The sequence below is a fragment of the Patella vulgata genome, chromosome 2 (genome assembly GCF_932274485.2).
Source record: "Patella vulgata chromosome 2, xgPatVulg1.2, whole genome shotgun sequence".
In the NCBI taxonomy this organism is placed as follows: Eukaryota; Metazoa; Mollusca; class Gastropoda; family Patellidae; genus Patella; species Patella vulgata.
The window spans coordinates 47,385,100-47,409,591 of record NC_065880.2 but is presented as its reverse complement, the minus strand read 5'-3'; the positions used below and the strand labels follow the sequence as shown (position 1 = coordinate 47,409,591).

Genomic DNA, 24,492 nt, shown 5'->3' with positions numbered 1-24,492 from the left:
ATAGTGAATTATAGGATTAATAGGATTATTCTTTAACAAGGTAGGACTGTTTATAGATACCATCTATTTTAAGGCTTTATTTTAATACATTTTAAAAATATAACTTAAAAAAGTGAAATTGCAACTTTAAAGTAGTTTTTGTTTTCTTAAATTATTATTCAGCATTCCATGACCTTCTGTTCTGTGAGGAAGGTGCTGGCTTGCTAACCTGGAGGTCCTAGTTTCGATCGCTCTGTTGATCGAGAAAGTTCCTCTTTATTTTGGAGGGACTGGCAAGGAACAGTGTTTAGTCATTTGGATGAGATGAAAAAATGAAGTCCTGTTTACACCTTGGCGTGTATGTAAAAGAACCTATTACAGTTGAAATTCAATTGCTATCCAGGTCAAATATCCTTCATAGCACACTGCATGGCATGTGAAGCCTTTGAAGGTTTAACCAGATGTGTGCACTGATTGTAACCACAGTAATGGTTGTTCGAAGCTTAGCATCGCTTCACCATTTTTATACGCCCACATTGAAATGTGGTTGTATATTGTTGTTGCCCCCGTCCGTCCGGCGGTTTGACGTCCACAAGCAATTGTGGACGCTCTATAGGCTAAAGTTCATATCCGATTGACTTTAAATTTATGCACAGTGTTTAAGGTCATGAGAAGAAGAAGCCTATTGATTTTCAACGATTTTCGATAATTGCTGCAAGAGTTATGGTCCTTGATCACTTTGAAAAATCTTGTGGACGCTCTAAAGGCTAAAGTTAATATCCGATTGACTTTAAATTTCTACACAGTGTTTAAGGTCATGAGACGAACAATCCTATTGATTTTCAACTATTTTCGATAATTACTGCCAGAGTTATGGTCGCTCTAGAGGTCAAAGTTAATATCCGATTGACTTTAAATTTATACACAGTGTTTAAGGTCATGAGACGAAAAAGCCTATTGATTATCAACTATTTTCGATAATTACTGCCAGAGTTATGGCCCTTGATCACTTCAAAAAATCTTGTGAATGTTCTAGAGGTCAAAGTTAATATCCGATTGACTTTATTGATTTTCAACTATTTTCGATAATTACTGCCAGAGTTATGGCCCTTGATCACTTTGGAAAATCTTGTGGACGCTCTAGAGGCTAAAGTTAATATCCGATTGACTTTAAATTGATACACAGTGTATAAGGTCATGAGACGAAGAAGCCTATTGATTTTCAGCGATTTTCGATAATTACTGCCAGAGTTATGGCCCTTGATCACTTCAAAAAATCTTGTGGACGCCCTAGAGGCTAAAGTTAATATCCGATTGACTTTAAATTTATATACATTGTTTAAGGCCATGAGACGAAGAAGCCTATTGATTTTCAGCGATTTCCAATAATTACTGTCAGAGTTATGGCCCTTGATCACTTCAAAAAATCTTGTGGACGCTCTAGAGGCTAAAGTTAATATCCGATTTACTTTAAATTTATACACAGTGTTTAAGGTCATGAGACGAAGAAGCCTATTGATTTTCAGCGATTTCAGATAATTACTGCCAGAGTTATGGTCCTTGATCACTTTCAAAAATCTTGTGGACGCTCTAGAAGCCAAAGTTAATATCCGATTGACTTTAAATTTATACACAGTGTTTAATGTCAGGAGACGAAGAAGCCTATTGATTTTTAGCGATTTCCGATAATTACTGCCAGAGTTATTGCCCTTGATCCTTTGAAAAATCTTGTGGACGCTCTAGAGGCAGTGTTTAATGTCATGAGACGAAGAAGCCTATTGAATTTCTGCGATTTCTGATAAGTTCTGCCAGAGTTATGGCCCTTGATCACTTTGAAAAATCTTGTGGATGTTCTAGAGGCTAAAGTTAATATCCGATTGACTTTAAATTTATACACAGTGTTTAATGTCATGAGACGAAGAAGCCTATTGATTTTCGGCGAATTCTGATAAGTACTGCCAGAGTTATGGCCCTTGATCACTTTGAAAAATCTTGTGACGCTCTAGAGGCTTAAGTTATCATCCGATTGACTTCAGATTGATACACAGAGTTTAAGGTCTTGAGACGAACAAGTATATTAATTTTCAATGAATTTTTATGACTTGAACAACTAAATCCATGATGTTAAAAGTTTTCTATACTAAACATTAGCATGGGGCAGAACTTTATAAAAACCAAACAAATTCTAATGGTTTTCTGATAATTATTTAATTAGTTGTTACTCTTTATCAGATTTTAATGTATTATAAATGTTTAATTACCGAAAAAAGTAAAAATATGCGACAACTCTTGTTGACTCCCCGGACGATTTAGCTGCTGTGGGCGTATGTTTCGTTGCCTGGCAACCTATCTTACTACAAATTAAAAATAGGACTTTTATTATACAGATAAGAAGTGAAAGTTTTAAAGGAATGGACCAAATCAATGAGGCATAATTATAGCCGACTTCTTCAATCTTGATAGCCTGCGTGTACTCTCAAAGCAGACAAATTGAAATAGGAAACATTGATCCAATGGGGCTGCATGGGCTGCAATTCAAAGGGGGTGATGTTAGCTGCGATGTTTATCAATTTCCATAATTTTTCTGTAAACGGAAGTGACAAAAGAGCGTATAATACCGACATCCAAACTCTCATTTTAACCACAAATAAACATAATATCAAGGCCGTATATATCAAACTTTCAATCAAATTGACCGACATATGCGGCCTCACTCAACAGCGGCCTCTTTTCGTACACTCTATCATTCAGCCTCGATCTAAAATTTCCCGGAGTATGACGTCAACGTAACGGTTAATCTCAGCTTACGACGCCATTTAAAAATTTAATCAATCAATGAAATCCTGTTTAAATCCAAGCGAATCCAAGCCATCCGTGGGTCTACAGAGTTGATTTTGTGCTTGTTGTGTAAATAAAGATCTAATTTATAATTTCTATGACATCTGAAGCCTAAATAAAGACTTGCAATAATAAGATTTAGCTCTTGCATAATGTATGTTTAACTATTATAGCGAGAACTGTCAGCTCTTTATCTAATCTCCCATAATGTATCTTTAATATCCGATTGACTTTAAATTTATACACAGTGTTTAAGGTCGCAAGACATAGAAGCCCAGTGATTTTCAACGATTTCCAATAATTACTACAAGAGTTATGGCCCTTGATAACTTTGAAAAATCTTGTGGACGCTCTAGAGACCAAAGTTAATATCCGATTGACTTTAGATCGATAAACAGAGTTTAAGGTCTTGAGACAAACAAGTATATTGATTTTCAATGACTTTAGATAACTTGAACAGCTAACTTCATGATATTAAATGTTTCGTATACTAAACATTACCGGGGGGTTGGATAGCCTAATGGTTAGCACACGCGCTGTATTAGACGGTCTGTCATCGAGTCAACTGGCGGGGTTTCGATTCCCCGATTGTACGTGACAAGGAGTAGGGTCGTCTGTCCAACCTCGTGGGTTTTCTCTGGGTCCACCAGTTTCCTACCACTGCTAAAGACCCCTACGCGCAAGCAAATTATTGAAATAAAATTGAACCATGTGCTAGTCCCGAAATGACCTAGTTTGTGTTGAGTGGACGTTAAACCCCATTTCCCTCTCTCTCTCTCTCTCTAAACGTTACCATGGGGCAGAACTAAAAGCCCAAAAAATTCTAATGATTTTCTGATAATTACTTAATAAGTTGTTACTCTAAATCAGACTTTAGTGTATTATCGACAATAGAAAAAATATGCGACAACTCTTGTTGACTGCTCGGACGACTTAGCTGCTGTGGGCGTATGTTTCGTTGAACCGTTCTAATTTACTTAAAATCGGACCTAGTCTGTGGCATCGAGGCTTGATTATGGTCTTGTCATGTTAATGTATGTCTAATTAAAAGTTCATATAACATTTAAGTCCTAAAGAAAGACTTGCCGTAGGCAGATTTAGCTCTTGCATAATACCTGTTTAATGTATGAATGTGAATCATCTTCTTAGCTTAAACTGAAATATTTTTTTTCTTATCGTAAAACTTGTCGATCTTAAAGAGTAATAGACCTTTGATAAGAATATGTATTTCATTTTTTTTTTTTTATGTAATATTAATATCACATTTACAACGTCTGCTTGGATTTTTGAAAACCATTCTAGTAATTATAGGCTATATTATAATGTGTATCTCGCCGATGGATTGATTGATCCATCTGAAATTTGGCACGCAATCTAATTTGGACATTCCTGATGTAGGCTAGTTCTGGCGTTGCTTTAAGTGATTTCTAACCCCTTATAATAGAGCTTTTTAACAACCTAATCTACAATTAAATCTGTTAGAAAAGCATAATACTAGTAATGCCTATTCTTTATTCTTATCAGTCAGTATAAGAAACGTGATGTCTGTATCTATTGACTACCATAGCAGAAGATAAGGGTTCTATAAAATTATCAATAAATATGACGTAGGACATGAACAAAAAACTATTCATATGGCAATAGAATTTGACAACTCTTCCCATTTATAGCCTCATAAATTTGGGCAATAACAGTTAAATTTCTAAATTACCTCCCTTCCCTGACACTGTACCACAACATTATGGATCTTTAAGACAAATATGTGGAATAAAGGGCTCAAATTTAGGCTATCATTCTTTTGCTTATATCACAATGTTTATAAGTCCTAACTTTAGTCATGAATCGTTATTTGATCTCATTTATTATACGAGACTATGGCTTCCCAATAAAGGTTAGCTTCGCTTCAATGACTGTTGCTATATAAATAATCATTTACAAGCACAATGAGCCAGCCTTTCTATCAATTGTAGTCCTATAAAGTGGCACAGATAGTGATATTGGCACATGATGTTCTAAGTAGATTTATATATATTGCATAGACTGTCAGTGGTGATCTTAAGCTAGAACACAACAAGGAAATCTGTTTTACAGTTTGATATAATTGGGTCAGATGTTAATATAAGAGAGATAACATTATTGATAAAACTGAAGAGACAAGGACATAGTGGAAGAAGAAATCAATATATATTATGACTTGGTGTGTATAGAAACAAAGATAAACTAGGCATGATTACGACATGTATTATCAGTTGCACGTTGTGAGTATGAGGTGGAAAGTATTGGACATTACTTAATAATTTGTGTTATTCCTGTTTCTGGATGCCATTAGCAACAATGGCACAGTTGAACAATACTAAATGGACATATAACCTTGGTAACACACCACAGTAAGTTTTATTTTCAATTACATTAATGGCTAATGACAGCTTATTATTCTGATGGTGGTAGTTTGATATCAATATCGAAGGCTTGTCACGAAACATTGAATTACTGTAAAACACCACATTGAAGCAATGGAGATACTGACATTGTTAGACTTTTGATTTTTATGCCGATAGATGCTCTGGCATCAATAAGCCATTCTTTTCAACCATATCTGTTTAGTATAGGTTTAATGCTAAAAGAAGGTGAACTAATAATGACAAAGCAAAAAACAATTGTAAAATTGTTTTGATGTTATTGTTTGTCATACAAAGGATGCGTGTTGCGCAATTGTGTTAGATTATAAACTGTTACCTATATAAACAGCATTGACAATCTATAAGTATATAATGTGGGACCTAATTTTGAGGGTTGAAGAACAACCGGTACTTTTATATTCACTCCTATATGGGGTAGGAGCACAGCTTCTTGTTATAATTGACACTAGATAGGTCTCCTTAAAGATAGGCTGTGTTAAACATAAAGATTGGACACAACTTTAATAGTTGGGTAAGACTGGGTTAAAGGTACACTTGTGACTTAGTTTTCATATCCCCAAAACATGAATTGCGAAAAATAGTATTTTTTATATTTTCAAAGTCAAATGTTAGCCATGTCACGTAGGCATAGATGGCCTATACACAGCCGAAACAGCATCCCTAATTTAATCTGTTGTTTTAAAGGAGTAGTGGCAGATTTATTTTAGTGAATAAACTTATTATAACATCCTTGTCATGTACCACTATCAGAAGCTCTCTTATAATTTTTTATACGCCCACATGGAAATGTGGACGTATATTGCCGTCGCCCCCATCTGTCCGTCCATTGTTATTATCCGATTATAAAATTGATATAAGTGGTTTACATTAGTGAGATGAAGAAGCTTATTTAATTGCAATAATTTCTATTTATTACGTCTAGAGTTATGGCCCTTGTTTCATTTTTTTTTAACCTTGTGAAAGCTATTACGCCATAAGTTACCATCCGATCTTTGTGAAATTTATATGCATTATTTAAATTAGTGAAACGAAGAAGCCTATTGAATTGCAGCAATTTCTATTTATTAGGTCTAGACTTATGGCCCTGTTTCACTTTATTGAACCTTGTGAACGTTTCAACGCCAAAAGTTATCACCCGATCTTAGGGAAATTTATATGCATGATTTAAATTAGTGAAACGAAGAAGCCTATTAAATTTTAACAATATCCGTCAATTACTTCTATCTAGAGTTATGTTCCTTGTTATGTTCCTTTTTCACTTTGTTGCACATTGGGAAAACTCTAACATCGAACGTTATCTGCCGATCTGTATGAAATTTACATGCGTCATTTAAATTAATAAAGAGAAGGATCCTATTGAATTTCAGGGGGGGGGGAGGTCGGATGTATCATAAGGCCTGTCATTGAGTCAACTGGAGTGGTTTCAAATCCCCAGTTGTATGTGACAAGGAGTAGGGTCGCCTGTCCAACCTCGTGGGTTTTCTCCAGGTCCTCTGGTTTCCTCCCACTGCTAAAGACCCCTACGCACAAGCGAATTATTGAAATAAAATTAAACCATATGTTAGTCCCGAAATGACCTAGTTTGTGTCGAGTGGACGTTAAACCCCATTTCTCTCGCTCTCTCTCTATTGAATTTCAGCAATTTCCGTTTATTACTTCTAGAGTTATGGTCCTTGTTGCACTTTGTGAACGCTTTAACCTCTAAAGTTATCTGCCGATCTGTATGAAATTTATATGTGCCATGTAAGTTAGTAAAAAGAATTATCCGATTGAATTTCCGTCAATAATTTCTAGAGTTATGGCCCTTGTTTTACTTTGTGAACCTTGTGAATGTTTGACTGACAAAAGTGATCATCCGATCTATATGAAATTTATATGCATTATTTAAATTAGTAAAACGAAAAAGCCTGTCAAATTTCAACAATTTCTGTAGACTACTTCCAGAGTTGAGGCCAGTGATGGGATTTTGCCCGTATATTCCGTACTTGTCTGAATCTTTTTTCAAATGCCCCAAATTGTCCGACCGGGAATATGCCCAATCGGACATCAAGACAAGGTGAATAATATTCAAAATTCCGAAATTAATATAGTTTATTAAGTATATAACTACCACTCAACCAGATTATCGTCGATAATACGCTGGATTGATTAGGTAATTAAGTGATCAACGTATTTATCTATAAACCTACCTTGATTAACTACTTAATCTGCCTTGATTGACTGACTTAATCCTTTGTCGGACAATTCATCAATCTGATCTTAAACAGAAGCCATTGTTTCCCCTTTGTTGGACTATTCATCAATCCATTATAATTTTAATCTTCGTGTTAACCTTAATCACATTGATGAGAGCCGACAATAGGTATAAACTAGTCATAGATAGAAGTCACATATTGTAAGAGTATATAACGCCCAGATAAATAGACAGTCATTATAATTCGTCTGCGATATCACTTCGGTGGAAGTGAGCGTTAAATAAAGCTATTTCACACACACACATATCCGAAAAATACTAGACATTGCTAGCACGCGGTTACAGCACTCGGTAAACCTCGGCAGATTCCGTTCCTCTACATCTAGCTTTGGCTGTATGACGGTAAGTGATATGTACCTACGAACTTGCCGGGTTTAGAAAGAAGTTATCAAAATTTCGTTGTTCAAAGCGTGTTTAGAATTTTCAGAGCAAAGTTGTCCTTGTTTGAAGAAAATCTGATTATACTTGAAAGAAAAACAGCTTCAGGCGGTTGAAGTACGATAACTGAACCAGTATTAGAAATCTTGCGAGACGCGTGAAATTATGAAATGAATACGTGACAAAATACTAGCTTCTAATGTCAAAGAAAAGATTCTATTTTGATGGCATATTCTCGGATTTATGATCATATTTTATATGGAGTTTATGTTTTTAAATAAAGAAATAAGTAATCTAGGCAATGTTGACGGATATTTCGATTGGAATAGTGTAATTGTTTTAGATGATAGCGCGTGCTATATCATATTCTTACCCTCTGTACATAAGTCGTAACAGAGTATAAGACGAATGCCGGACTTCTGCTGAAAAATGTAGCGACTTATGACCCGAAAATACGGTAATTTTGGAGGAATTTGAAACAGTACAGATTGGCAGGAGTCGGCACGCTTTCATTCTATCGTATTACGAATTTTGTAGGAATATTACTGACAAATTTGAATACCGTACGGGAATTAAATATGAAAAATAACGAGGTGCACCAATTTTTTTATTACGGACGAATTTGAATATTTTGTTTACACATGATTTTTGTGTGTGGTCTAAAAACTGCCATCTTAAATAACGATAAGAGTTATGTCCATTTATTTTCGGTAAAAATGTCCGACAAGAAAAATTTTGAAATCCCATCACTGGTTGCTTTGAGGCCCTTATTTCAGTTTGTAGAACCTTGTGAACCCTCAAACGACAAAAATTATAATCTGATCTGTATTGAACTGTCTTGTAAAGGCCCCCAATTACCTACAAAGGAATAATAAGCAACATCTCTTGTCGACCGCCCGGACGATTGAGATGCTGTGGGCATATGTTTCGTTGCCTGGCAACCTATCTTTTTAAGAAATGGAAACTTTCAGTTTCCATGAGGTTGCTGTAACACTCCAAATCCCAAACTATTGGTTCCTGAATAACAATGTCTATCTATTCTTCCTGAGGTTATAGTGGTGGTAACTAATTGTCATGATTATCAATTCATTGATACAACTGAACAATAAAATACCTTAATTGAGATACATGAATCTGTCAAGCAAATCTAGTGATGGTGTCTGAGGGGTTCGGTGTTTTAATTTGAAGGCTATCACATTTCGACATTTGATTTGCATTAACCGACTTTTATTTATGTTGTCCGCGAAAATCTTGGACTGACGGCGTTTTAGTCCATTTACAATAATATGATGTAACAACTACCATTAGAGAATAACCTGGGTTTTGAATCATACCTAATTCTCACTTGCCATAGGTAATTAGACCTTTGAGTTTCACTAGGACATTTCATCTTGTTGAAATATTAAGCAACTTAGTGTTTACCTGATTGCCGATACAGATTTTCTTGTGTTTGATACCCCCAAAGTATTTTGCTATGATTGTCTCTTTAAAAAAAACGAAAACAATTTTGACTTCTGACAGAAAATATGCCACAGATTACAGATACTAAAGTTCTGTGAATGCATAGCAATACATGTAAAAGATTCCATGAAAGTTTGAATTTGAATATATAGATAGAAAGACATCCCTACATCATTTAGATAACATTATTCTGCTGTTGTAATTTTTTTTTTTAAATCCTCTTAGTCAGAGGTCTTTACCCAAATATCCTTTAAAATAACTTCCATACTGTTGAATAGAAGGATTATAGGAAGACGAGTTGCCATTATCATATCAAAATATAAAAAAGAAAGTACATAAATGTAGTACTTGATTATTGATTTTTATTACCTGGTGATTTTCTGATTTGACATTCAATACATTGAGTACCTGTAGTTTATGTGGCTATTAAATCAATATAATATTGGAATGTACCATCAAGCTTTTAGATGATATTACAGTAATAACATGATAATATAATACACTTATAATGTAGAAGTTGTTCTAGGTTAATATGTCTTTTAACACTGTCTCAGTTGCTGCAATTTGAGGCCTTGCAGCAACTAAAACATCCTGTATTACCAAATCTATTAAGGTTTTTAGTTAGTAAATTTTCTTTTTGTGCTATTTGAATTATGCTGAAAGCTGCACCATATCAGAACAATGGACGTGTTAATAATTTCATGGTCTATCCTCCACAGGTTGACCTTTGAGCTTATGATCTTCATTACTTTTAATAATTCATTCAGTTCATCAGAGATGATTATCTGTTCCATATTAGATTTATCTTGTCGTTAGGTTGTTACAAGAGGTTTAAAGAATTTTTCTCACAATGCATTCCACCATACTGCAGAAGTGAGGATTTTCTGTAATAAATGCATGCTGCAATTAGCCTTTTTACTGGAAAACATCAGAATAGATATTGTTTATTGCTCTATCCAGTTACAAAAGGCATTAGAATAGATGTCATAGCAGAACAACAGGTTCGACTAGCAGAGTATCTATCCTGGAATTTGTATGATACCTAAAATTCTGAATGATTGTTGCTGTTGTTATTTACAGTCAGTCAGCATGCTGAATGATATTGATATGTCAATGATTTATGTCAAATGGAATAAAAGAATAAAATAATTAACAAATAAAGATTAGAATATTAAACTTAAAGAATGTTGATGATTAAGCTTTCTGTCAGACTGAAACTAATTAGCTTGAGGTTTAATAAGGATCAAGAGAATAAAAAACAAAGATAACATTATTAAAGCACACGTACTGTATAATGAACAACAAAATAAATTATGAGTAAAAGAAAGAATTAAAAGAAAAACAGAAATTAATCACCATTATAAATAATAACAATACCTGTCTCATGGAAACCTATTAGTAGCTTTAAGTATTTGGTAAAATGAAACAAAAAAGGGTTGAGAATTGCCAGTACACTTTATGCCCACATAGCATTTGGCAGTGTATTCCTAAAACCTGTGTCGGTTTATCTGTTGATTTATATTATATCTGTAATTGTGAAATTATCTGGCTAGTTGTAAGTAGGATTCCTATCTAACTTCAGTCCAATAAAGATATTTCACAGAACAGTTAATTTTGCTGCTGAAACCATGTAGATACTCTGCTGGTCAGAGGTCGGAACTGTGGTGGTAAATTGACATTACCGCTGCCTGTCCTTCCATCATTCACAGTATCTTGGGAACACTCTACATCTATCAACAAAACTTTTTGAGATTGATAATTTACATTAGTGATAAATTCCATTAGTGAAACCTACTCTGATAAATATTTTCAGAGTTATTGCACTTGAGCTAATCACAACAGTTGCCTGATCTGTTTAAAATTTGCATGCATTATTTGGATATGACATGGAAGCCTATAGAATTTCATTAATTTCTGTTTATTACAGCAAGAGTTATTGTCCTTGCCCACTGTTTAGAAACTTAAAAAAGGTTGAAATGCATTGTTACTTTTAAAATGTTTATTGTAAGGGAAGAAACCTATCAAATTTTAACAAATTCAGTGAATTACTTCTACCTCTAAGATTTATGTCTTTCGTGAGCTTTGTTATAAACAGCATAAAATATTTTTATTTATTTTATGATGTTTATGAGTTGTATTCTCTTTTTCATTATAACATCAAATAGTGATTTACGACTTGAGTAGACTGTAAAATTATAATACATGTTTTTTGTGGTCAATATGAAATGTATTATGTGTGGGATATTTATCCAGAATAACGTATAACTTTAATGAATAAGCTTATATAAACATATGATCAGTTACATATAGTTAAGTCATTAAATCTTGTGATGTGCTCATTGTTGAGTCATGTGCATTGACCTGTTATTGTCTGTATAAATACTTGTGCTGTTGAAGGTTAGCTATTGTATGCGTTGTCGAATATCAATATTATATGAGCTTAGTTAATGTATTTTTGTGAGCTTCATACCATGTTCAATTCATATAGCGGTGTTTATCTATCCTACAAAAGATTGTTTTTTTGTCATCCGGAAATATTTGACTTCTGTTTATTAAGGCCTTCCTGTATATATTTACAACACATATTTACAGCACATGTAGTTAATGCTTTGGAACCTAAATTAAATTTCCTTCACTTTTTGCATGACTGTACATAATGGGTCTTTAAGCCTGATATACCAATATGATTTCTACTTAGAATTTATTTTTTAAATGAAAGGGTAGATATATAAAGACATGATACCTGCTATAATCTATATAAAAATAACTGATAACATGATTTGAATGAAACATTCTAATTTGTATGTAGTACCTTTGTGGAATGTTTGAGCTTCATTTATTATTATTATTATTGTTCGATTTATATAGCGCTTCATTACACGTGAAGTGTTTCTAAGCGCATATCACAAACATATACTTCAAACACACAGAAACAATCAAAATCAGGAGAACATAATTAAACACAGCCGCCTGTTAGGCGCTATTATTCAAAGGTTTATATCCAACAAATCAACCGGCTAATCTCAATATTGAACTCAGTCGAGGTATTATCAATAAAGTCACGGGGTACAAGCTTCCATGTCCACCAGTAGCAATTTTTAAAGCCTTTAATTATAAACCAATTTTAAAAATTTCCATGAAAAGTTCCAATGTCGTGAATCCCAATGAACAGCCTACCACCACCCTCCACCCCTACTTGAAAATTGTGTACAACATTCTATTTACAAGTATTTAAAAATCAAAAGGAGTTGACTGGAGTCTCTGATGGAAAAATTTTGAATTTTGATGAGTTCTCCTTGATGGCCCAATCCAGCAATTGCTCTTTAAGTGGTTCATTGTGGAAGGCACTGGCTTACTAAGCAGAAGGTCCTGGGTTCGATCTAAGTGTTGGCTGAGAAACTTTCCTATGTACACAGCATGCATACGTACATATCAGTACCATTCATCAATAGACCAGTTGGTGCAAAAAAATTGAACATTTCCTATAGCTGACTGACCTGTATCTGGTTTACATGTTCAAGGGTAAATAGGGAGATAAATCCATTAATAATAATCATTGATTTTTTAAAATTTATTGTCAAATTATGAAAATAAATTTGTGCAAGATCATCTTCAAACATGGTAATGAATAAATTGTCTGTCACTCACAAGGAAATCAACTGACAAATGTCAAGCTGCTTTCATTACAGTTTTCATTAAATTAGTTAATTGTTGTCACTATCCTGATTAATTAGATAAAATACAATAGCAGGTTTTGTTAATTACATTATATCCATACTGGGTAGTACTTAGTAGAAGATTAGGGGGATCTGGTCAAGTTTGATTTTTCATTATGAGGATTATACATTAATTGGATGTTGCCATGGTATTTTTGTTAGTAATTAAACTTGAAGCCTGGAAAGTTGAATTATATAAAAAGTGAGAACAGATAGTAGTAGTCAACCATATATGTTTTTTAACCCACACTGAGATAGGGTGAGGATACGGATTGTGAAATTTAGTATTGATTAGGAGAATTTGTGTGTGGACCGTGTATGAGTTGATTTTATGTTAGCTGCTGTGTTTGTTTTAACTATGTATGACAACATCAGGTAGGATTTCCTTAATCGTATTTATCTTTCAGATTAAACCTATGATGATGGTGATTAATATTATATAAATAGAAACAGGGTAACATGTCTGCGATATCACTCTAAATAAGGCTATTTCACACACACACACACGCAGTTAACCTGAATTTCATAATAATATAGATTTAAAATTCATTCTGTAAAACAAAGTTTTAAATCTTATATTCCTTTGTGGATAAATAGACAAAGATTGTCTACCACTTTATTCAAAAAACTTATCCTTTAATAAACCAGGAAGACTTGCCTATTATATTAACAATTAGAACATTAATCAAGATACTATTTATTGAAGAATATATCTACTTTATAATTGTGATTCCAAAGATAGTTCTAAAATAATAACAAGTGAATAGTTTAAATAAATAAAAAAACAGTGTCTTTTTTCCCACTTTATACTACATGCTTAGCAAGCTATTTGCTGATGACATAGTAGAATCACCCTATAAATACCAAGCTAAATAGACCACTTCTAAGATTTTGCTTTTCTGGTTCATTAGTTAGAACTATGTTTACAGATAGACATACGGTATTTCAAACACTGTTAATATCGATGGCTAATTAACTCGCCCCTATGTCATCCCTACTCATCAGTTTGGGATGATCTGTCTATTGGCTTAGTTTATGTGACCTTGGAGAAATATCTTAAAAGTATTTTCTGCTTAAAACCACATTGCTGATCACCGGTTCACCATAGATTTTTTGTGGAAAATTGAACCGATTATTGTGTAAATTTTAAAAATTATGTAGGGTTCTGAAGCCATGTAAATAAGATGACTTTTGTAAAACTTGTATCATTGTGCAGATTAGATATTGATTGGTCCCAAAACAAGCTATATATATTGAACACATAAATTAAATGTAGCTGATGTAAAGTTCTAAATATCTAGGTACAAGGCTTACTTCCCATTAGATAGCAAGAAATTATTTAAGTGTGAAGTCATTAATCTCTGACAATAACAGAAGATTATCCAAAACAAGAAGTCTTCGAATTAGATATCTTCAAAGATAGGGTTTGGAATTCTAGACATCGTTCAAGGAGTTTATGTGACCTTGGAGAAATATCTTAAAAGTATTTTCTGCTTAAAACCACATTGCTGATCACCGGTTCACCATAGATTTTTTGTGGAAAATTGAACCGATTATTGTGTAAATTTTAAAAATTATGTAGGGTTCTGAAGCCATGTAAATAAGATGACTTTTGTAAAACTTGTATCATTGTGCAGATTAGATATTGATTGGTCCCAAAACAAGCTATATATATTGAACACATAAATTAAATGTAGCTGATGTAAAGTTCTAAATATCTAGGTACAAGGCTTACTTCCCATTAGATAGCAAGAAATTATTTAAGTGTGAAGTCATTAATCTCTGACAATAACAGAAGATTATCCAAAACAAGAAGTCTTCGAATTAGATATTTTCAAAGATAGGGTTTGGAATTCTAGACATCGTTCAAGGAGTATGTAATTCTGGTACTGTAATCTTGAAGTTAAACGATGCCATGCTAAATGTGTTGTTCTGAAGAGGTTTTAAGATTTCTTGATTTTGAAGTCGACTACTTATTTTGAAGTGTCCTATATGTCTATCATTTAGAGCTTCTTGTTATTTTCAGTTCTCCGAAGCCAGTCAAGATGAGTGGTGGACCACCAGGAAGGTATGTTTATTATTATATTGTTTAATGATGTGAGATATTTAAAAATCCCCACACAACAGCAGTATAAAAACAGACTAGGTTAAATGAGAGGTGGTTTATTCATCTTCATAACATTTCGGGTTAAAACACCCTTTACCAAAGGACTACTGTAAAAGTACCATTTAAGAACTACCAACCTGTCCAACCGCTGCTACTCTTTTAAGGGAGTGTTGCCATCCCTGCTCTATTCCCAGTTTAATGATGAATAAATCTTAGTGATGGTTGTAATAGCTTGATAAACATGGATTGTGCCAATAATACTATAGTAATATATTTACTTGTATTAAAGTAGTAATGTTAAATATCATAGTATTAATGAATCTGTGATATAAATTATTGATTAATGGTATTAATTCTGACAAATTGTAGTCATCATAATAGCATGATTTTTATTTGATTATTAGTGTCTCAACAGCTGTATCTACAGTTAAACAAAAATGAGACTAATAATAACAATACCTTACTAAAGTGGCTAATTGTCATTTACATATCTCGATGATATCTAATTTGTCATGGATTAATTCATGCTACATTTGATTATTAAAGTCGCTAATTGTCATAATTTATATTTCTCAGAATGTTATCTAATTTTTCTTGGCTTAATCCGCACTAAAATGTACCCAAATTGATTATTTAACATTTGATATAGAAAACCTTGAATCAAAATATCGACAGTGTAGATAATCTTCTAGCTTGGATTCAGCCAAGATAACCATATCCAGTTTATGTCATCTGCAGAGGATGCAGATTGTTGACAAATATTTTAATTTTTGTAAATAATGAATAGAAACAATAATCCCTTTAATTATTCAAATTTGTTAATACTGTAGTTTGAAAGATATCCTTCAAATGACGATCATAGACTTTAATTTTTTCTATATTTCGAATAGAATATGAATCAATGAGTCTGTTGAAAGACATTTTCTAATTAAATAATCTGATTGAATGTTCATATTTCAAATGGAAGGTCTGGAAAGATTTCTGATATTTATTAAGCAATTCTTTATGAATTTGATTGATTATTCATGATTACACTCAAATGGAATATCTGACTATATGTTGTCATATGAAAATTAACATATTTCTTTGTATGTATAGATTTTAATGTTGAATTTATTTTACAGTTTAGATGATGATTATGCATCAAAGAAAAGGGCTAATCAGGTACATACAACCCAAAAACCCTTTTTATTTCCAGTTTTAATCTACAATCACACCAATTTTTGATGATTCATTTTTTAATTTACATTTCTTTAAATGAAATATTTGACACTTATGATGGTTGCAAAATATATTTAAGAAAGAAACAACATTATAGTTTGTACAACTTTTACCTGTAAATTGATTCACATCATACTTTCTGTTTTTCACTATTTTCATGGATTATTTGTGTTAAAACTGTAATGATACTATTGATAATTCTATCTGTAAGTAAATATAAAAATTATCTTAAAATATCATAATTAACACCATTTTATTAAATTTACAGCTCAATCTCATTGAGCAAGCCAATCGAAAGAAACGACAATCTTCTGGAATGATGCAACCTAACCCTGATGTCCGTCCATCCTCGGGTAGAAAGAACCGAGATGATGCTCGTCCACTAGTCAAAGACAGTAGAATAAAATCAACTGCTCCACAAAGTTTTGGTGAGTATGACTAGTATGAGTTATTTTTGCATTAAGGTCCTTGCTTCTGTTGATCTGGATCAAAAATAATATTGTCAGTTTCATTGAATTTTATATCTTGATTTAATTGGTAGGCAACATGTAATATTTACGTCCATAGATCAAAACAATGTTCAGAAGCAAGCAGTTATGTGTCCCTGTGTGAACTTTTTAAACAAATCAAAATAAAAATTGAAGATGTGACTTTGGCTCATAATGGCTCCAATGTAAATTTCCTACATGTAATTGACATAATTGCAATCACCATGTAATTGACACAATTGCTATCTTAATAATTCAAAGATGACTGAAAATCTAATCTGATCATGCAAAATATTGCAATCATAACACATGATAGCCCTTGTATATATATATACAAGGGCTATCATGTGTTATGATTGCAATATAATGTGTTATGATTGCAATATAATGTGTTATGATTGCAATTATAATATACAGGAGAGTTGTTAAAAATCTGACCATGAAATGGTCCCTCAATCCTATCTCCCAGGAGTGAGCATTAGTCTGATAATGACCTGGTTAGAATCAACTGGGTATTGTACCACATTTTATTTCTTTCCTGTAATTTCTATCATATTATTTAACAATGTTTTGGTATAGATTGTATGTTAATATTATATAATATTTTCAGCCTATGATAATCCTGGGGTACACGAAGATAAAAATGAGACCAATTTATCAACTAAAGTCGAAATATTAAATGTAACAGAAGATGAATCTCGAGATAATATATCCAGTGGATCAGATAGTGATGATATACCTACTATGGACACAGGTACACATTTTATCCTCTCATTATTCACTTGTGCAATTGAAAATGTTCAGCTGGTCACTTGACTTAATGGACATAACACCTACTATGTTCAAACTCTGCACAGAATAGTACTACAACAAACACAATTCACATAGTTTATGAAGTCTCTTTCTGTAGACTGATAAATATTGATAAAAACTAACCAATAATGATCTTGAAAATACTGCCATTTCTGACAATAGGGATTTAGCAATCATTCCATAAACACAACACTTCTCTATGGGTTCACCAAATTGGGGTTGCAAAATAGTTGTCTTGAATATATGCAACATGTAGTCAGACTCTACTTGAAACTACTATAAGGGTAAATAACAATCTCATTTATAGTACTGGTAAGAGCTACACCCCAATTCTTATTAATGCTTTGAATACCACTAATGTGCCTCTCCCTGCAAATTTGGATCATAAAAGATGTTAAAAATAAAACAAACAAAATTATTAAGAATTAAGCATACACGTTCTAGTGTACCCTTATTAATGCTTTTGTCATTGCAGTAGTGCCCGTTGTGACGAGAAAATGCATATTTTATTTGAATAGTTATTTTTCTTTCAAATTTAGATTCATTAGATATGTTTCTGATACTGTATGTTATACGGTGTTTGCCTGTTTATGTCCAAATGTCAGACGTCTTAATGCCAGGAACCCAGTGTAGAGGTTTTGAAACATTGAGGGACTAGTCAGTCAATGGGTTAAATACTGTGGCTATTAAATGGTTTATTGTGTTTTATAAACTTTCATTTGACATGATCTAAACCTTGTAAGTTCTTATTTTATATATATAGCTTAATGGCTTCATATGATATGTTTGAAAGTAAATTTATGATGTTGACGTTGAGTAAGATTGTCATGGTGATTTTTATACTGACATTACTGAGATGGTTTAATGTGAAAAGACTCAATATAATCTGATGAACAACCTCTTATTCAGTTGTTTCCTTAATATTATCCTACTTAAAATGTAGCTAATAAAGAACAAATGGATCCCCCCCCCCCCCACACACACATTTATCTCAACAATATAATAGTTTTGGCCTTCATATACTGTGCAAGGATAAAGAACATCAAAACATGACATGTTGTACACACTATTTCACACCAACCTATTGCCTTGCAACCTATGTTTACCCATATAAAATTTGGTATAACACAAACATTTCATTTCACATTTACAAGACAGTTTTTATTTTGCTATATTAAACAATTGAAAGCAGCTTCCTTTGAACAGAAATTATTCTTGATTTAGATAGAATTCAACTCTGAATTAACTTAGATATTTTTTTCATTTAATGCTTTACAAAATGTTTTGGAAAGGTCAGAAAAATTGATTTTTGAAGCCAGGAAACTGTTGGATAGCAAGTTGAATTATTATAGCTTCTCTTCTACTTCTAATCCTCATTTATTTACCATGTCTGTTCCTTATCATTTCACAATCTTAAACACTGCAATTTGATTGCCATCATTTTTCAGTCTTTTCAAAAATCAATAATCATCAAACTCTTTCTACTTGTTACAGTTTAATGAGAGTTTTTTTCTTCTTCTTTTACATATTTTATGACAGAATATTGATTAAAATGTCTGGTCAGTTTGTTTAATGCCTGTTTGATGTTTTCAATATAAATAATGATTGGGTTATTTCATTGGTTGTAAGATTGGGTACATGTAAATACTATTCGAACATACACAATACACTACCATATAATTTGTATAGATGTTCAAAAATAAACCATCAGTCAGATTATGTGTAAAATTGAGAAGTATTCATTCTTTATGTAACGATAGAGAACTATTTTTTTCTAGAATAAAATCTCTTCGCTTTAAGTGCACTGCCAACTGCGGTACACAATTACGCATTTTTAAAGAAATTTCGAAACTTCCATTTCTTTAACGTACCAAGTTTTACATTTCTTATATAAGTATAGGATTATCACCCTTATTTTATGCCTTTATATAAATACACTTTCATAGTACGATTTCTTCAGCATACCTGTTTTGCATTTCTTGTAGGTGTATTATGAATTATATTTTGTGCAATTACATAGCTGAATAATTCCGATTAGTTCCTAAATCGATAGTTTATTAACCTTTTGGTGTTATCTTATCTGGATTATCGCCCTTTTTATCGTGGTTTTTATTACATTTCAAACTTGACGTCATTTGGCAACCTACATCATGTCATTCAGTCAACAGACGACTGTATTTCAAGACGGTGTACATTTTCACAGTCTGCTTCTTTGTATTCAGTATAGTTCTGTTTTTTTGGTAAATGGAAAATATACCATAACTTTATAGTCAATATACCTCAATTCTATTGAATACTTAAAATGTTTCTCACTTAACATAGAACTTTTAGTTTTAGACTACCTGGTTTCTTATACATTTCACCGATATGGTTACTTGTATAGGTCATTTTTACTTCAATATGCCTATATTCATATTTCATGTGACATATAGCAGATCATGACCCATGCTGGTATTACGCAGTGGTTTTCTCTGGGTTATATTCCTGATTGTTTGTTTTCAATTTTGAGTGAAGTCTGTATCACTACAGGAACGGGACTGTACAGAGCAGTGGACGCTCACGGCTAGCCCCGGATCCATTCACTTAATTTAATATGTTGGTTTGTATGTGATTTCTGCGTATTGTGTCTTATCCATAGATTTGTTTTTGTGTAAATTATGTGTGGTGCAGTCCACCTGCACTTACTATTAAAGGGGCATTATGTAAGCTTTAGATAAAGAGCTGACTGTTCTTGCTATGTTATATATTTTAAAATTAGATTTATGTAACATTTAAGGCCCAAAGATTTAGCTCTTTACATAATGTCTGTTTAATGTGTTGATAGGGAAGAGGCTTCATTGACAAAGATTGTCATTCTAAATGTGTTGATAGTGAAGAGGCATCACCAACCAAAAATTAATCTGAATAGCTATGAAATTGTCAATTTTAAACTTCTATTTAATAAAACAGTGTTTTTGCTATTTCTAAATTAAAGAAATATAAAATACTGCTTCTCTAGTGACTATCTTTTTATCTTTCAAAATCTTAGAAGTAGTTCAGACTGATGAATAGAATAATTTAGATAGCTATATTTAAGATTATTATTCTGTATTTACAGGAGATGGTGTAATGAGTCAGAATAACAGAAGTCGTCCTGGAAGTCATTCACAGACAATATCTGCTGGTACATCATCAACTGTTATAAGTAATACAGATGATGATGATGTAGATATAGAAAGTTTTCCTATAGCTCCACAACCCCCTCGTTCACCTAATCCTCTACGTAACACACAATCAACAAATATGACAGGTTATAATTCTAATGAGGTAAGACGATCACATATTTACCATGTCCATCTTCGTTTTAGACATATTAATGTGACCAAAAAATTAATGTGTTAAATGTGCCATTACCAAATGAAGAATGCGTAATTCAACAATTAAATTATACTAGTCATCAAATTTAACACATTTCATCATTGATGATTAATTAGGTGATAGGCAAATCAATGTTGTTGATAACATAGCAATGGTGTAATTATCTGATTGTTAAATTAGTGTATTACTACTTTGTTTATAGACTAATGTAATGGTATGACTGCAATGACTGCATCAATTTCAATTCACAATGTTTAGGTTGACAGATACTCTTCTTCTGGTAGATTAGCCACCTTGAATATTATTTTAACAATTGTATAATTTTATGTTTATTTCATAGCAGTTAGATAATTACGATGAAAAAGGTGGCGCTGTAGGACCACGTACCTATACACCTGATCCAGGGGAGAATTTAGAAGAATTTGTATTGAGACCAGCTCCACAAGGTGTTACTATGAAATGTCGAATAACGAGAGATAAAAAAGGTGTAGATAGAGGAATATTCCCTACCTATTTCTTACACTTAGAACGGGAAGATGGCAAAAAGGTAAATAGAAAATATATGATGAAAAGTAATTATATTATAGAGTGAGTTTTTAAAACAACAAAACAATTTGTAGTGTCTGATTTGAAAATAAACTTAAAGATGCAATATCACTCCCACAAAATAAAGTAATTATTCTATTCGAAGATTTTCAAAATAAACCTAGGATTGTCTTACTTAAAAAATCCATACACCAGCCTATTTAGAATAAAGTATTTTTCGGATGCATTCATTAAAATCTACATCACTATTAAATACAGTGCCTGATATCACTGTCTAGACATTGAAAATATCTAATGCCTGATATCAATTTTCTGTTATGGTAAATCAGATCACATTGAAAAAGCACTAATGCCACTTTAAAACTTGAGCTACATTTGAATGCAGTTGTTACGTTTTATTATCTTAAGAATATTTTTAAACAAATCATTTATTTTTATTTTGTAACAGGCCTTTTTATTGGCTGGAAGAAAGAGGAAGAGAAGTACGACATCAAACTACCTTTTATCTACAGATCCCACAGATTTATCCAGAAATGGAGATGCCTTTATTGGCAAATTACGGTATGTATAGAGATTCCTCAAAAAATAAATAGACCAATGAATTGATTTTATTTCTAATTATACTGAATAATATTATTTTTGTTATCTCAGGATGCTTGCATCAATTGACATAATAAAAAGGATGTAATGCATCACGTTAAAGAGGACAGTCACTTATTTTTAAAAACAAAAATCACCTTGAATTTAGAGGATAAAAACATGTCTTATTTTTTTACTAATCACTGACAAGAGCATTTTTGGGGTCTTTAGCATCCAAAGTGACCAACAAGGAAATATATGTTATATAGATATGTATATTATATTGTACACATATCTAAAATTTAAACGATATCACAAAAAAGTTATTAATAATTGAAAATTTGACTTAAGCGATTTTACGAATCATCAGCAAGAAACGACAAGAGCTTTTTTTATTTGTCAATTTCACTTACCAATAATTTTTCAGTTTTTTTATGAACTCTTTTTAAATTTGGATATATTATGATGTGTAGAATGTGCATATAACATATCTTTCCTTGTCAGTCACTTTTTATAATACTTTGGACGTTGTTGACCAAAAGTGCTTTTTTTGGTGATTGGTATGACCGAAATATACAGATAATTTTATTTAGGGTATATTACAGTACTGGTTAATTTTTCTCTAAATCAGCGAACTAAGCCTTGGTTTAGGTCATCATAGTTAACTTTGTTACTTTCAATAAGACTGCTTAAATCAGTGAAGTAGATCTAGGTTTAAACCATCATAATTTATTAAATTAATGTGCCACTTTAAATCCAATTGTTTATGTATATTTTATGTATAATTGAATAGATAGAGGTACATATAGTACTAGTTGATAGATTAACCATTGATTATATTGATTTCTATGTTAAAAGAGTTCAATATACAATGTAATTATCTTTATATATTCTATATAGGTTATATTACTTTCTTTAGTATTTTTCTTCATTTTATTTCAAGATTTCTAGATAATCATGGGAAATATTAATTTATTTTTAGGTCAAATTTATTGGGTACACATTTTACACTGTATGATAATGGTCAGAATCCTAAAAAAGGCATAACATCTTCTAGACAAGAACTGGTAGCCGTAGCATATGTAAGTATAAATTTGATATTTAAATAACAGTATGCCTTTAATTAATTTCTTCTTCCTTTGATAGAATGGAATGTTTGACATGATTATAAATTTTTAAAGAATATTGGGAGACCGAGTGTCCTACAGTTTCAATGGAAAATATGTTTTTCAGGGTTATGGTCGCCTGCCTAACTCTTTTTTTCTCTCACTTGTATTATAAATATTTGCCACCTGATCATACAGAAATGACCAAATTTTGTTGAATGAATGTAATCCCCATTTCACTTTTCTGTAATAGTTTCACAGAATATGACATGATGATTACAAATATATTTTATATATATACTATATTTATTGTTTTTCAAGGAAACAAATGTGTTAGGATTTAAAGGACCGCGTAAAATGACAGTTGTTATACCCGGTATGAATCTCGACCATGAACGAGTAGAAATAAAACCACGTGGGGTAAGTTGCTTATACTCAATTTACATATTATTTAGCCAGCACTTCAGATGTGGATGCTCCCCAAGTCTTGCAAATTTGGCTGGTCTGGAAAAATAATATTATATGTTATTTATCGAATAAAGGTATTCAGAAAAATGAATAAACTTGCTAGTTAGTTTAAAGGGATCTGAATTTTCTAATCCAAAGTTTGTATTTATAATCGCAGGATCATGATGGTCTAATTGAAAAATGGAAGAGAAAAAATATGGAAAATCTGCTGGAACTTCATAATAAAACACCTGTATGGAATGATGGTAAGATTTTCTTATTAATTTATTTCATTTGACACATATTAATATTGAAGTATACTATTGGATATTGTTTTGAATACTGTCTAATGCATTTGACCCAGAAAGATATACCTTGCAAAACTATTTTCATTAAGGAAAATCTTCCAATCACTACATTCATCCTCTTATAATGATTGACATTATTGACAATAGAAGATTACTCTATTGATTTATTGTGTTTTTTTCCTTTCAGAAACGCAGTCATATGTGCTCAATTTTCATGGTCGTGTTACTCAAGCATCAGTTAAGAATTTTCAAATTGTTCATGATAATGATGGTAAGTGATGTTTAATTATTATTAATTTAAAATGACTACAGAGTTTGTTTTTCCAGAATTTTAAAATAAACTTTGAGATATTCAATTGGAATCCGGTACTCTGCTGTATTTGGCAAAGCTACAGATCCAATTCAGGTTTTGTAGGATTCCGTTAATATTTGACTGAATTATGGCCCTTTGTTGACCTATAATTAGTAAAAATT

The 24,492-nt window shown here is 32.1% G+C and overlaps 1 protein-coding gene across 3 annotated transcripts in view; it reads left to right on the top strand.

The window, feature by feature from the left end:
* LOC126811902 (tubby-related protein 3) overlaps positions 1 to 24,492 on the top strand; it is a 40,643-nt gene that overhangs the window by 11,926 nt on the left and 4,225 nt on the right. The window contains exons 1-12 of one of the 3 annotated variants that reach the window (XM_050537945.2): positions 4,800 to 5,204; positions 15,073 to 15,114; positions 16,278 to 16,317; positions 16,643 to 16,802; positions 17,473 to 17,616; positions 20,773 to 20,981; positions 21,376 to 21,579; positions 22,027 to 22,139; positions 23,140 to 23,239; positions 23,585 to 23,683; positions 23,889 to 23,976; positions 24,206 to 24,289. In XM_050537945.2, the coding sequence (XP_050393902.1) occupies positions 5,137 to 5,204; positions 15,073 to 15,114; positions 16,278 to 16,317; positions 16,643 to 16,802; positions 17,473 to 17,616; positions 20,773 to 20,981; positions 21,376 to 21,579; positions 22,027 to 22,139; positions 23,140 to 23,239; positions 23,585 to 23,683; positions 23,889 to 23,976; positions 24,206 to 24,289 (1,351 nt within the window). In that variant the 5' untranslated portion in view covers positions 4,800 to 5,136. Of the gene's footprint in view, positions 1 to 4,799; positions 5,205 to 15,072; positions 15,115 to 16,277; positions 16,318 to 16,642; positions 16,803 to 17,472; positions 17,617 to 20,772; positions 20,982 to 21,372; positions 21,580 to 22,026; positions 22,140 to 23,139; positions 23,240 to 23,584; positions 23,684 to 23,888; positions 23,977 to 24,205; positions 24,290 to 24,492 lie in introns of those variants that run through there. The other 2 variants (XM_050537944.2, XM_050537946.1) reach the window with 2 other exon arrangements.